This window comes from Lissotriton helveticus, chromosome 12 (genome assembly GCF_964261635.1).
Source record: "Lissotriton helveticus chromosome 12, aLisHel1.1, whole genome shotgun sequence".
Taxonomy (NCBI): domain Eukaryota; kingdom Metazoa; phylum Chordata; class Amphibia; order Caudata; family Salamandridae; genus Lissotriton; species Lissotriton helveticus.
The window spans coordinates 795,164,853-795,180,073 of NC_136073.1; the positions used below are offsets into that span (position 1 = coordinate 795,164,853).

The 15,221-nt window shown below is 42.6% G+C and overlaps 1 gene segment (V, D, J or C); it reads right to left on the reverse strand.

Annotated features, from left to right (window-relative positions):
* Positions 1–2,918: 2,918 nt before the first annotated feature.
* Positions 2,919–3,437, reverse strand: LOC144798151 (putative non-functional immunoglobulin lambda variable 1-50). The segment is given in 2 exon segments: positions 2,919–3,271; positions 3,389–3,437. Coding segments are annotated over 2 exon segments (402 nt in total).
* Positions 3,438–15,221: the final 11,784 nt, after the last annotated feature.

Sequence of the window (15,221 nt, forward strand, 5' to 3'; positions counted from 1 at the left end):
ACTTGTTAGAAAAGGGTCTGATGCATCAAAGGGTTTTGCCCATCCTGTTCCTGTGGGTGTGTGTGATAGTACATTTCACCAATCAGCGAAGAATTAAAAACTGCTAAGGATAAAATATGATTTTAATATTTCCGGATTCCCTGCAGTGTATGGAACAATGAGAGGTGTGTTAGGTGTCCAGAACAGAGGATTTGAAGGGGAAATGACCTCAGAGGCATCAAGGGGCTAGCCGGCAATGCCTAGTTGTCCGCCTCTCTGTTCTTGCCATCTTCTCTGGTACACAAAGAGGGAGGGATGGCACTGTCATCTTTCTTGGGGAGCAGCAGCATTTCTGGGTTTTGGTGTAAAATATTTCTTGTGCAACACAGTATGCAGGACGTGTTTTCTTTTCTGGCTTCATGGTGTGCACAAACTCAAGCCACGCCCCATATATAATCACAGATCCTATATGCAAAGTGCTTTGGTCTGTGCTACTTAATAAAAACATTCTGGATCAGCATGATTTTCCCTGGTCCCATCCATATCTGAAGCCCAAATGATGCCAGGTGGCTGATCCTGTAGATTACTCTTGAATCGGTGGCTAACCACCCCTACTCCAGACATTTCAGATGTATACGATGTATAAAGTGTTTCGGCACTCGGTGGAGCTCTGCGTATGCGACTCCGCAAACTCTGCCTAGGCTTATATCAAACACAGAATAGTTGCACATTTTATACCAAAATATAACTATTTTTGCCACAAAGAAATGTACCAAGTACATTTGAGCGGTGGGGGGGGGGGGGAGAAAAAATAGAAAATTGGAAGCTGCATTCTATTTAGCGGATCACTGAAAGAATATCGACGGACAGAATATCGACCATCAAAAATATCGTTGAGAAAATATCGACAGTCAAAATATCGAGTTTCTATCTACAAACAGGTAAGTACAAAAATATCGAGTTAAAAATATCGTTTACAAAAATATAGTTGTAAAAAATATCGTATTTACTAAAAACAGTGTTAAATTAAATTAATATTAATAATTAATTACTAAAATATACTTAAAATTACTTAAATTAACTTATAATAATTAAATAATTAATGAAAGTTAAATAAATATTTTTTTATTTCATATTTATTAAACATATATATATAGTAATAAAATATAATAAAATAATACCCAAAAACTGAAAACTGACCCTGAACCCTAAAAATACCCCTTTACCCAAAAACTGAAAACTGACCCTGAACCCTAAAAATACCCCTTTACCCAAAAACTGAAAACTGACCCTGAACCCTAAAAATACCCCTTTACCCAAAAACTGAAAACTGACCCTGAACCCTAAAAATACCCCTTTACCCAAAAACTGAAAACTGACCCTGAACCCTAAAAATACCCCTTTGCCCAAAAACTGAAAACTGACCCTGAACCCTAAAAATACCCCTTTACCCAAAAACCCAAAACTAACCCTGAACCCTAAAAATACCCCTTTACCCAAAAACCCAAAACTGACCCTGAACCCTAAAAATAAAAACGATATTACTTCACTTACCTTAAAAACGATATTACTTCACTTACCTTAAAAACGATATTTTGGCTGTCTATATTCTGTCCTGTCGATATTTTCTCCAAACGATATTTTGGAGTCGATATTATGTCTGTGCACCCTATTTAACAGCTGCCAAAGTTGCTCCAGTGTTAAACTATCAGCCATCCCTGGTTTTTCAGCCGACCACATGTTGTATTCTGGGGCTTGTGGTTTTGCCTTTAACTATTCGATTTGTGTCTCAATATTCCAACCCACAGGGAGATGTTGGCTAAGAAGCCAGGCCTGGCTAAAGGTGTCACACGTGACCTTGAGCCACTTGGCTGTTAATGATGTTTTATAGAAGCCAAGCCATCATTTAAGTAACTACACACAAGTCAGGCACACACCTGATAACAACTTCCAATGGTTCTGAATATGTGCAGATGCCACCATCCCACCCTTGGTGGTGCTCCAGTTGACACGGTTTAGAACCACCACTGAGATTGCTGCTCCACATTGATTAAACTTGTAGTTTTGACATCAAGTCAGGGATGGTGGAGGCCTATGACCTAACTTATCCAAACATCACTTCCTGTGATGGAATTCCGCATGTCGCTGATTGCCTTGACTAATTAGTCCCACTGCTATTGTGCCACAGTGTATATTTATTTAAAAAATGTGCACTAATAAAGATCCTCATAAATTAAATGCATAGCTCTGCCCTTTGGAGTTAAATGAGGAAAGGAGGAGCCATCCATCCAGTGACTGAAATGCACACTATGTAAACATGACACCCCAGGTGAATCCCGGCTTCTCTGCTTTACCAATTTGTGTGATCTGGGATGATTAATTCACTCCTCTTGCCTTTTTTCCTTGAGACTCACATTTGAGAACCATCTTCAAATAGTTCCCCTGGGGGTGTGTACTGACTGAAAACCTCTGAGGCCAGTAATGACTGAGTGTCTCACTCACAGCCCCTCTGTGTGGAGAAGGATTATTGGGTTCATAAAGGTTTCCACACTCATGTTTAGAGCCTATTATTTCTAATAAATGTCAGGGAAGGTAACTGTATAATGTAACATACTAAAGTGAATCACTCCTGCATGAGAAAGGGGTACACTTTTTTGAATTCTGAAGTCTTTATCATATTATACAGGATTTTTGTTGCACAACTGACATTTGAAATATTTTGATAGCTCGGCTCTTGATCTGGCTCGGCTCGCACTATAAATTTGATGTATTTTTCACCTCTAGTCAGGGCCCCTGTAAGAAGACAGTGTGCAGAAAAATACGAAATAATATGGGCTGATTTATGTTGCTAATCAACCAATAAAATCATTTGCACACTTTTCTTGGCTTTCCTTGAACCTTTGAGTTACTGATTTGAGTATTTTGTTGTTGAATTGCGTTCATAGGTTTTTGTCAGGCTCTGCGTCACTGTGTGCGCTCGCACTGGGGTACCACTTTAAACAGTAATACTGCGCCACGTCTGTGATCTTGGCATCTTTTATAATGAGCTGGTAATCTGTTCCCGCGCTGTTCCTTGTGGCAGTGAAATGGTCAGATGACATCCCGGGGCCATATTTAGGGTCACTCCAGGCGTGATAGTGATAAAGAATGAGCTCTGGGGCTTCTCCTGGGGTCTGTCTATAGAAATGTACATATTGGCCTTCGTGCACCCCAACATTACAGCCAATCGTGGCCCTTTGTCCAAGGCTGACCTCAACCCTGGGAGATATCACAGGTTTCTGAGCCTGGGCACCTGAAAGAGAGAGAGAAGAAATACAACATTTTATGAATATGTGCTATACATATAAGCCTGATTATATGTACAGCTGCCCAAACACAGGCAAACCTACTTCAGATCCTGCATACTTACAGGGTGTCCACAGCAGGACACAGAAGGCCAAGGTCTGCAGCAGCCTCATTCTTTCAGGGTCGGGGGCTCCTTTCTGGACCTCGAGCTCAGAGATGTACAAAAGGCGAAGTCTGAGAAGCTTAATATATGCATCAGTCCCCCAGGGGGACCGAGAGGCAGGTATGCAAATATGAAATGCACTTAACACATCACTGGACCGAACAGGAACACAGAAACTGACTTTATCCACAGATTTTATTTAAGGTCTTGCTGCCTGCAAGTAGAAAACTGTTGCTGATTCCAATGCGTTTAACATGTTGGTAACAATGTATTAGTTACATGTACAATTATTTTGGAGGCTTGTAAACGGCCAAATAACACCCCTGTTTTAAAAGATTTATGAACAGTATTCCTCAAACTACAAAGTGACAAAACCCTCTTTCGATAATATTGCGGAAACTCTAACATTTGTGACTCACAAACTCTAGAGAGAACCAGAATAGACTCCCTGCAGGTGTGGATGTCGTAAAGACACAAGACATTTGAGATGCCACATCACAGAACACTACAACTTCACACCATACCTTCACACTACAACTTCACACTATACTAGTCCTTTCCTCTCCTCTGGACTCAGAAGACTCTTCCAGCCAGGGGTCTCTGTCGGTTTGTTTTCTTTAAGCTTCAGATGTGTGCAGTGATCCGTTGCCTCTGGCTAATCTTTTGGTCAATAAGTAAACCACAGATACATAAGTACATACATATATTCCTTCATATTCATGCATACATATATATATATACACACTATACATACATATCCTCTAGCTGGCACTATTGACCTTTGTACTCTAAATTCTGGTTCTTTTGATCACCAGCCCAGAGCCAAGACCTCCTCTACCCAGATCATCCCTGTGGGGGCTCCTCTGTCAGTCCTGTGGGGGCTCCACAGAGGGTCTTCTCCAAGGCATAGATCATCACCTGTAAGCAGGACTCCTGTGTGCATTCCAGCCTTCTGAAGTCGAAGCTTTTGCTTGGTTGGTTTCATATATGTGTACCAAAATAACAAAGCATGTGTACAAGGCTAAATTGTGTATATTTTCAGAACTCAAAAGCTGGTAGTTGGGAAAAATGGTTGAATATCCAAAATATTTTGAAAGCTGATAGTTGGGTGTTATATCATGCCGTTTTGGGAAGACGTATTACTAATATTAATATCTTGGTGCCGGAGGCGTTGCAGCTTTGGCTGTTATGAATTAACTATGTACAGAATCACTGCATGCACCGTATATTGATTCCTATGGGCCTCAAGGCCCATAGGAATCAATGGCAATTACCGAATCGGTAAATACCGATTCGGTAATTACCGAATCTTAATGATTCGGTAATTATCACCGAATACTTACCTACATAGCATTTACCGATTTGTAAATACCGATGCTATTTACCTACATCTAGCCCTAGGTATTTTGATTACTGCAAAGTAAGCAACTGACCAATTTGAACTTAAAATTAGCATAAAATGCCTGGTGGATCTTTCAAATGTGAGTCATTTGGGTGGTTTGTATTCTTCTCTCGAAATGGCAAAACTTAGCATAGTATCTCGTGAAGCCTCTGAAATTGGAATGACTCCAGATTAATTTATAGTTCTGCATCCCAAGGCTCCTGTAACTTGATGATTTGCACATGTTCACCACTGCTTTATTGCACTCTTTCTCTGGCTGCCTGAAGGTGGTGCTGCTGTCATGTGGACATTCATAGCTGCCAAGTCTCCCAGTGGCAAATGTCTTTCTTTACGTCAGTTCCGACATTTTAACAGACATCACGTCGTGATCGGAGACTTGAAATGTTGGTGTTAACATTGTAACTCTGGGCTCAAAAACCCCAGCAGTAAAGTGCAGTTGGGTAAAAAGCCTGGATTCGATGAAGATATCACACATGGCAATGGGGCACCTCACACCTGTGAATGTTTTTGGTGTGTGTCAAGCCTTGTGTCATATTTTGACACATATCCCATGTGCACGGTAGCAGCAGTCTTTTCACAGATACTTGTCGCTGCACCGTGCAATGAGTCTTTAAAGCCCGGGGCGTTTGGCAGTTCACCTGCTATCAATACTGACTTGTTAGGAAAGGGGCTGATGCAGCAAAGGGTTTTCCCATCCTGTTGCTATGGATACATTTGATAGTACATTTCACCAATCAGCGAAAGAATTAAACACTGCTAAAGATAAAATATGTGTTTGATATTTCCAGATTCTCTACAATGTATAGAATAATGAGAGGCTTGTTAGGTGTCCAGTACACTGGATATGAAGGAGAAATGGCCACAGAAGCACCGAGGGGCTAGACAGCAATGTCCAGCTGTCTGTCTGTCTGTCCTTGCTATCTGCTCTGGTAAACAAAGAGAGAGGGATGGCATGGTCATCTTGTTCCATGGACAGCAGCATTTCTGGGTTTTGGTGTAAAATACTTAATGTACAACACTGTAAGCACATTGTGACCACTTTTAGGGGCTTTATGGTATGCATAAACTCAAGCTATGCCACATATATAACTACAGATCCTGTATACAAAGAGTTACTTAATACATTCTGGATCCACATCTGAAGCCCAAATGTTACCAGGTGGCTGATTTTGTAAAATGCCCTGCATCTGTGGCGAACCACCCCAGCTCCAGAATGTGCATTTCAGTTGCACAAGGGTATGTCCTGTCCCACTGCCAGCACCGCAGTGAATGCTTGGGTATGAAATTGTGTACGGGTTAAATAAATGATTGCCTAGCTCATTCTGCCAAAAGCAAATGTACGCACATCTATTAGTTCTGTACAGATCAGGGATGTTAGGAGATTTGCCCAAGATCAGACCTTGGTTGGGTTGTAGAAGCTGGGATTCAAACAAAAGCACCAGACATTTACCGCTAGACACTTGATGTGGTTGTCACAACTAGTCACTTTCTGCCTCCACTTGTGGCTAATGCCATAATAAAGCAGTGGCTCCCCTTTTCCCTAGGACAGGTATTTGTCAAAGCTTCTGCCACTGCTGAAGCTACTGACTTTGTTAGTGTTTTCCTTGCTATGCTATACATCAGTGCGGCCACTGTGCAGCATAGTTGAAAGTAAAAAGAAACAAGTGCTAGCATTGACCACATTACTGCGTTGTTTTCCTTCTTCCTACTTTCAGCCATGCTGCACAGCAGTCGGGATGCTGTACAACACGGCTACTAAAATTCCTTAACAAAGCTAATATAGCTCAAATAAGCAAGATCTCTTCCCTTTGCCAATGCTTGTTACTTTGGCGCTTGCTGGATTTGATATTTTTATATCTGGTCTCATCGTGGAAGGAGGTCCCAGACACGAAAAGTAAATTCAGAGGGCTTCACAAGACCTGCCTGAAATAAGCAGACATCCTGACACCATGTTTATCACAGGTTATGCCATCAAAAGGGATGAAAGGGATGAAAGGAGCGACCCAACCAAGTGGCTCAGCCATCAGGGAACCACCATACCAGCATCTTTTTGACCACTTTCCCAATATGACCCAGAAGTAAATCAAGACCTGAGTTTTTTTCTGTGTGAATGTAATAATCTTTATTGTAAAATAATTATTAAGTAATGTCTCCTTGATCCATAGTACCATCACACAACACTGCATGTATCATCACCAAATACATCAGTGATAGCACACACTGTCACACATCATGAATTATAGTCATGATGTGTGAAACACAAAATAGAGCTATTTGTTTATAAGGTCCACCTGTGTGCAGAAAGGAACGCAATACTAGTTATTTTTTTTAAAAGGGCTATGGCTCTTTCCGTCGTGCACCTTCTCAGCACTTAGCAGTGTCTTCATATTCAGGCCATTTATACTTAAATTCCAATCATCCCCAAAATCAAAAATGCAAAGTGTGAGCACTTTCTTGAAGTCTGGCTGCACCTGATCTCTGCGCTTCAGTTTTTTCTGATGTGTCAAGACATGTTAGCCGTGGACCTGAGAGACACATTGTTTTGCTAGTTTGTCCTTTATGGAGGTGTTGAGCTTTTCCTGAAGGTATTTTCTCTGATATTATATGGAGACATGATTTTAGCATAAAATACTGCTGTGGGGCTCTATTACCTTTGTGTCTTTTTCTTGAAAAAATTCTACTGTAAGCTTGCTTTAAATTGTGATATGTCGAGCTGTGGTCGCTGATGAATGGAATGCCCACTTAGAGAGTGGGCACTGTTTCCCTTATTCCAAGGAAATGAGCGTGAGAGTTATCCTTTTCAGGTCTCACCTGTGAGAGCGTATGTGTTCTTCGCTTGCGAGGAGTATTATTTACAATAAAGGCCTTGGAGCCCACCCTTTGGTTACCATTTGTTGGCTTTATTGTGACTCTACCTTGCTACTTCTGAAATTGGCACGTACGTGTCGGGCATCACTTTCTTTTATTTCTGTGGAGCATGGACCAAGTACAGATTGCTTCCTCTTGATTCGTTTCGGTCGGCGGATCACTCTGTGATTGAGGTATGCATTTCAGAAAGCAGTTATCGTGCTGCTTTCTTCATTCGTTGTGTTTTTAAACATATTTTTGGGCATTGTTCATCTACACCGGCACCTTTTGGTTTACTTGTATACTAAAATAAAATAAAATTGTACATGGGTTGTACTAAGTTGTTATAACGTATACATGCTACACTAACAACACATGCACACCTTCATGATGCTTGCCACCAGGGGCTTATTTTCGTTGCCTTCCGGGCATCCATCCCCATTACGCCTCATGCCTTTGTGTTGATCTTAAGTTTGGTTACTTGCTTAAGCTAATTACACCGACAACTGTATTACTTTGTCACTCTACTCTACTCCACTCTATTCCACTCCACTCTACACCACTCTATGCCACTCCACTTTATGCCACTTCACTTTAAGCCTCTTCATTATCCGCCACTCCCTTGTATCCCTCTCCAATCTGAGCCGCACCACTCTGCGCCACTCCACTATAAGCCACTCTACTTTACACCGCACTATGCCACTCCACTCTTAGAACCCTACTCTACCCTACTTGACTCTATGCCACTCCAGTCCACTCTATGGCAGTCCACTGAACTCCACTCTACTTGATGCCAATCTATTCCATGCCATTCTACTCTAAGCCACTCTACTCTACACAAATCTACTCTATGCCACTCCACTTACAGCACTCCACTCTATGCTACATCCCTTCTGCTCTACACCACTCCACTCCACCCTATGGTAGTCTGCTTCGCTCCATTCCATGCCCCTCAATGCCACTCCATTCTATGCCACACTACTCCACTCATCTCTAAGCCCCCTACTCAACGCCACACACTACTAACGTTTAGCCATGCTGAACAGCAGCCGTGCTGCTGTACAACATGGCTGAAAGACATTGGAATATTCAATGGCTCTCACATATGCGAAACCTGTTGGCTTTGCCAATGCTTGTTAATGTGAGGCTGCACAATGGAAGCTCTGGCAGTGCCAACACCTTTGTTTTGTAGTATGTTTATCTAGGGACCTGTATCGATACTCCTATTCCTGACCTTTGTCCGGTTATAAATCACTAATATCCATACAACGGCACAGAAACCGTTTCATAAATTAGTCAAAGCGCATGCTGTCACATTAAGCAAGCACTATTCCTCCAGCCCCCTAGAAAGCACACCGAGTTCTTAAACAAATCCAAGCCACAAGCAACCTGGGAAATCCCCGCCTGCTATGTTTTGATTTAGTCCGAGAACTCCTGTAAAGCACTGCAAGAACGATCAGTTCTTAGTGACATCTTTATTGACGTCTTATGTCCATCCTTACGTCAAACCCAGCACCTCTCAGGTATAATTATACCAACGCTGCCCTAAGCAAATACACGGTGGTGTTGAACCTGGAGCAGTGACTACTTGCCGGAGAGCCCAGCTGATGCGAGAGCCCACGGACGCTGCCCCTCCCCTTTTGACGCGCTGAGGAAGACGCTGTCTTTTCTCTTGCCGAGAAATCCAGCCTCCAGCGTTTCCAGCCCACCTTCGCGGGTGACTGGGATACCGAGTCCTGAGAAAGAGATACCAGCCCTCCAGCCTTCTAAATCCCAGGTACTGAACTGACTAAACCCTTGCAGAGAATTCTTGAGTCAGATTCTTGGCAAAACAAACTTAACTTAAACTGCTACTTACTTACTCCCTCCCATGTATTAGGCTTAGGTCAGGTACACCGGGGTAGGCGTAGTTAGAAGCACCAGTTGAGTACGATTAGTCAGTGTATATAACTCTCTAAGGGCTCAATCCTGGACCTTGTTATTTCTAAAGCAGGCTTGCTTTCCATCTCTACCCCTATTCACGTAGATTGGTCTGACCACCTCCTCATCCCATTCTCTATTCAACTATCACACGCTATTACACTTGGCCAACCCAAGAGGGCTATCTCCTGGTTCCGTGATGTTAAAAATATTGATGTCGGTCCCCTCTGTGAATCAGCTTTGTTATCACTTCCAAGGCTAGACCCGAACCTAGATGTGGACGATCTCACCTCCCAATGTCTCACAGTTCTTGCAGATGAAATCAACAACGTCGCTCCACTCAAAAGCAAAAGATTAAGGCCCACCCCCTCAGCACCTTGGTTCAACAAATCCCTCTTTGAAGAAAGGAAGCAGCTAAGATTCCTGGAGAAACAATGGAGGCAAGTGCCATCCACCGATAACTTGTCCACGCTCCGCTCCGCAAGATCCATGTACCACAAACACATCTTCCTTGGGAAAGCGGCACACTTCAAAACCCTCCTTGACTCAGCCAAAAATAGACCCAAAAAACTATTCCATCTCATCAAGTGTCCTGACCGCTCTCCCCCTTCCTCCAAGTTGGAGGACTCTGCAAAGAGAGCAGCGGATTTCGCTTTATTCTTCGACGAAAAAGTGAAATCTCTTGTGGATCAGGTCGCTCATCCTACCCCTCCAGAGGAGTGCAAGTCCTCAGCTGTTTGGCATAACTTTGACCCCATTTCTGAAGATGCCCTTCTCAAGTGCATCCGCGAAACAAAGCCCTCCAACCATCATCTGGACCCCATCCCCAGTGCCATTGCCATTGACTTTTATTCCCTTTCCATCTCCTACTGGTCCACTCTGGTCAACCTCTCCCTCTATCAAGGCTCCCTTCCTGTCTCCTTCAAAACTGGGCAGGTCACCCCGCTTCTTAAAAAACCAACTGCTGATGCGTCTGACCTCAACAACTTCCGCCCCATCACTAACTTACCCTTTCTTGCGAAGGTTACAGAAAGATGTGTAGCAAAACAACTCTGCCGTCATATCAAAGACAATGATCTTCTTGACAATTTCCAGTCTGGCTTCATTCAAAACTGCAGCACTGAAACCGCCCTACTGCAAGTGGTTGATGACGCTCTGAGGATCCTCGACTCAGGGGGGTCCTGTCTTTTAATTCTCCTTGACCTTTCTGCAGCCTTTGACACTGTCAATCACAACACCCTCCTCAACATTCTTAAACAGAGAATGGGCATGGAGGGCACTGTGCTTAAATGGTTTGCTTCCTTCCTCTCTGATAGATCACAAATGATCAAAATAGCGAACAGTCTTTCATCTCCTGTGGCGGTAGGTCAAGGTGTTCCTCAAGGCTCTATACTTGCACCCACTTTGTTCAACCTTTATTTAGAACCACTAGGAAATCTCCTAAGTAAATCCGGGATCCATTATCATCTCTATGCTGACGATACTCAAATCTACCTCAAGGTTGCCTCTACTCACGATCTCTCGATCCTAAGCTCCACTCTTGACACCATTCATAACTGGATGTTTACTCATCAACTGATTCTGAACCCCTCCAAAACCGAATTCCTCCTCTTCTCCTCTTCAATCTCTCCTCCCCCAGTGCAATCATTGATGGATCAGCTGAATCTACTGAACACTAAACCCATCATTGCCGACAGCGCAAAATCCCTGGGTGTTATCCTCGACAAAAAACTCAATCTAACCCCTCACATCAACTCCATTGCAAAGTCTGCTCGTTACCATCTGCGCCTTCTTTGGGGAATCCGTCGCTTCTTCCCGGAGCAGGACCTTATAACCCTGGTGCAATCGCTGGTCCTCTCAAGACTGGACTACTGCAAATCTCTTCTTACTGGCCTCCCCAAATCCCACCTGTCCCCCCTTAAATCTGTTCTCCATTCAGCAGCTCGTTTCATTTATGGGGCCAAAAGAAGCGACCACATCACTCCCATGTTATCCACCCTCCGCTGGCTTCCAATCGAGGCTAGAGCCATCTACAAGACTGCTTGTATCACCCACAAAGCCTTGCACTCCTCCTCTCCTCGCTACCTGGCGAATAAACTGAAACTCTCTGGTGGCTCTAGACCTTCACGCAATGCGGAAAATCTTCTGCTTGAACCTCCCACTTTCAAGAAGGAAAGAACGATGGCCCAATCCTTTTCGGGCAATGCGGTGAGAATCTGGAACTCCCTTCCACCGCAGCTCCGGACCACCTCCTCCTCCCAGGCTTTCAAAACTGACCTCAAAGCTCTCCTCCTTCAAAGACACTTCCAAATGTAACTCATGCCCTCTCTATTATCCGTAGGAAGCCCTTCCATTTTAGAAAAATCTACTGTACATGACTATGGAAGTGTTTTCCCAGTGTGTTCTTGTGATCTGAGAGTCTGCCATTTTGTGCAGTACTATCTTTCTACCTGTGTTTGGTACTCATGTGTATCTTTCACCCTTCACTTTCTCTTGTAACACACTGTTTTCTACCTCCTACAATTGTTTATTTTTGATACCTGCACAAGTGCCACCATTCCCTTCTTATTGGTTCTTGTGCTTGAGTGCCCCCCATATATTGCAGTATTCTAGCTTTATGTTTACTTTGTATGCTTTTGTAACGTGCACACGTCACTTTTTCCTCCTGTAATGCACCGTTTGCTACCTCTTTTATTTTGTTGGTTCAAGATTGTCACTTTTGTAATGCACCGTTTGCTACCTCTTTTATTTTGTTGTTTCACGAGTGTCACTTTTGGAATGCACCGTTTGCTACCTCTTGTATTTTGCTGGCTCACGATTGTCATTTTTGCTTCATTTAATGTAACGTTTGCCTTTTTATTTGGTTCACTTGTAATGTTCTCATGTACCAGTTCTGTTCCTATTGTGAAGCGCTCTGACACCTTCGGGTAAAGTCCGCGCTATATAAAAATGCACAAATAAATAAATAAATATGTATGTATATCTTTTATCCATTTTAAAGTATCATATGGCTAAGAAACCATATCAATGCTTTTACAGTATTATTTTATAATCCTGCTTTTACTATATGCATTCTACTTAACCCTAAGTATTGCAATTGTAGCGATTCATTTCTCTTGTATGAGAAAAGAGACTGATCAATAAATAACACCTTTTATTGAAAACGCCCGTCTCTTCTTTTCTCTACAATCTGGTGAAACTAAGTATGCACGTATTGACTGAGTAAAATAGCTGTCTTTTGTTTTCACACGACTCTAGAGATATACTCTTGATCAGGAAGAGCAAAGTTGTCATGTTCTATGGTTGTCAGAAACTAAATCCCTTCTTGTCTATCCAGGGAGGTTAAACTCCTCCTCGCCTATTCGAGAAAGTTTCTAGTGAACTCTGAGCTAGCTGGCACACAAAACTTAAGTCTAATATAGTCAGTAGAAGACCTAGTTAACCTCTGTCCTACGTCTATACTATTGAAGATATTATTCCAATGCGCAGAGCCTATTGGGAATATAGGAACTACACTACATGGCGCCCAACGGTTTGGTAAGGCGATAAATCTAACGCAAGGCATTAGAGTAACTCAGTCGTGCTTTTTCACACAGACCCTTTCTCCCGTAAAATACTCCAAAGACATCTGGAGTGGGTCAAAGGTTAAAATCCGCCAAACTTAGTAGGAGGAGACTCCTATGTATGGTTTTTGGTTTATTCAACGTTGAAGGATACAGTGTTCCAAAATATTGTGCACCTAATCTTTGTTTCCGTGGAAACCTGATCTGCAACAAAAAAAACTTCCTGTCAGTAAAATGTCAGACAGCAAAGGAGAAAGGGAGGCAGCTAGAATAGCAGCTCAACTCCTAGCAGATGACACAAGTCTCCTGCAGACTGAACCGGGTGCAATACTCATCCCGGTCAACATAAGAAAAACTATAACCTTAAAACTTATAGAAAATGGATTGACATCGAGAGGTGGTACAGTCATATTCGTAATTGAGGCACATGAATATCGGCAGACAGAGGTATTCTATTCATGGATAAACTTTCCAGCAGCAAACGCTGTAACAAAGGAGTTCCACTATTACAAGATAGAGGAACCTCCGGAAGAGTACACTCCTTTCGAGGAGGTGGAAATACCATTAAAATACCAGGAGCATCTACTCTGGTTTAAAGGCGCCCTAAAACATAATAATCACATCACCAGGCTCGGTCCACTAGGTAGACCAGGAGAAACGTGTCCGGTTCTAGCCAGCTACACACCACATCCAGACATTGAAAAAATGTCTATACCAGAACTTTTAACACAGCTTAAAATACTGTTTAAAATACATAGACAACTAGTCCAATATGTAATGCGGACTTCAACAGTCCAACCAACTATTAATGTTCCACAGCTGACCCCTCATGAGGGGAACACAAATAAAATCACACCACAGAACATACAGTCCTGTCTAGGTAAAGTACCCGAAAAACGGGAACAAATTCCATTCTGGTTAGCACAAAAAATCACTCAAATAGAGGCGGTATTTCCGGATACTACCCCTGTTGAGAAACACAGAATTCTGACTATCTGTCTTCCAATGGGGATCGCACCACATGTGGAGGACTGTGACACTTGGGGCACAGTCTTTGCTTCCATTTACACAAAAACACATGGTGTTCCGTCCATGGCGGTAATACCAGATGTACTAAGACAGATTAAAAATGAATACGGTCCAGAACCTGCCTTAACTCTAGGTATGAAATTACTGAAAGACTTCAAGCAGGTCTCGGCTATATTACTAGCCAACATAAAAGGGAAGCAGCATCTGTAGCGATCCGCCAGAAGTTGAAAGAAACAGATATAGCAGAAGAGCCATTTGAACTTGCCAGAATCATAGAAAAATCCTATGAAGAACTAGGAAGAGATAGTTTGGGTGGGAAACCAGTGAAACCCCAACTAACTGAAAATCCTGAAAAGGTATTTATTAAAAATAATCTAACCACTCCAAAAAAGAGCTGGGATGGAAATAAACAATCCACTCCCAAAGAAAAAAGATTCCAGTCCAGAGGAAGGTCTCCTCGACGGAGAGAAAGATCTCCGGACCAAGGACACAAGTCTCCCCAGAGGGAGCCCTCTGAGAAAAAATGCAACCTTAGAAATAGGGATAATTTGAAGAAACCTGATAGATATCAAGATATTGATACACGTCCCTCTCGATCTTTTCAGACTTGCTCGCAGAAATCGGAAAGAAGAGGACGGTCAGAACAAAGGGAAGAGCACTTCAAGTCCAAAGACAAGGAACCTGCTCATCAAAGTAAAAAGTTACAATTTCCAAAGAAGAAGGTAGCCAGTATTAAAGTAATCAAACATGCCGAGGATACTGAGGACACAGCTGAAAAACGGAGAGTGGGCTCAGACAATGCTAGACAGCGCAGCAGAAGTGAGCATAGCTCGCAAGATCCTGATGAATCATCTGGAGACAGTGGACACAAATGAATACATTCAGGTGGAAACTGCAGATACCAGAGTTAGCAAACCTCATAAAATATACGAAATAACATTACGTATAGAGGGAGATAAGAGTAGGAAAATAAGGGGTCTATTTTGGGATAACCTCTCCAACGGCTATGACATCCTTTTAGCTGAAAAAGACT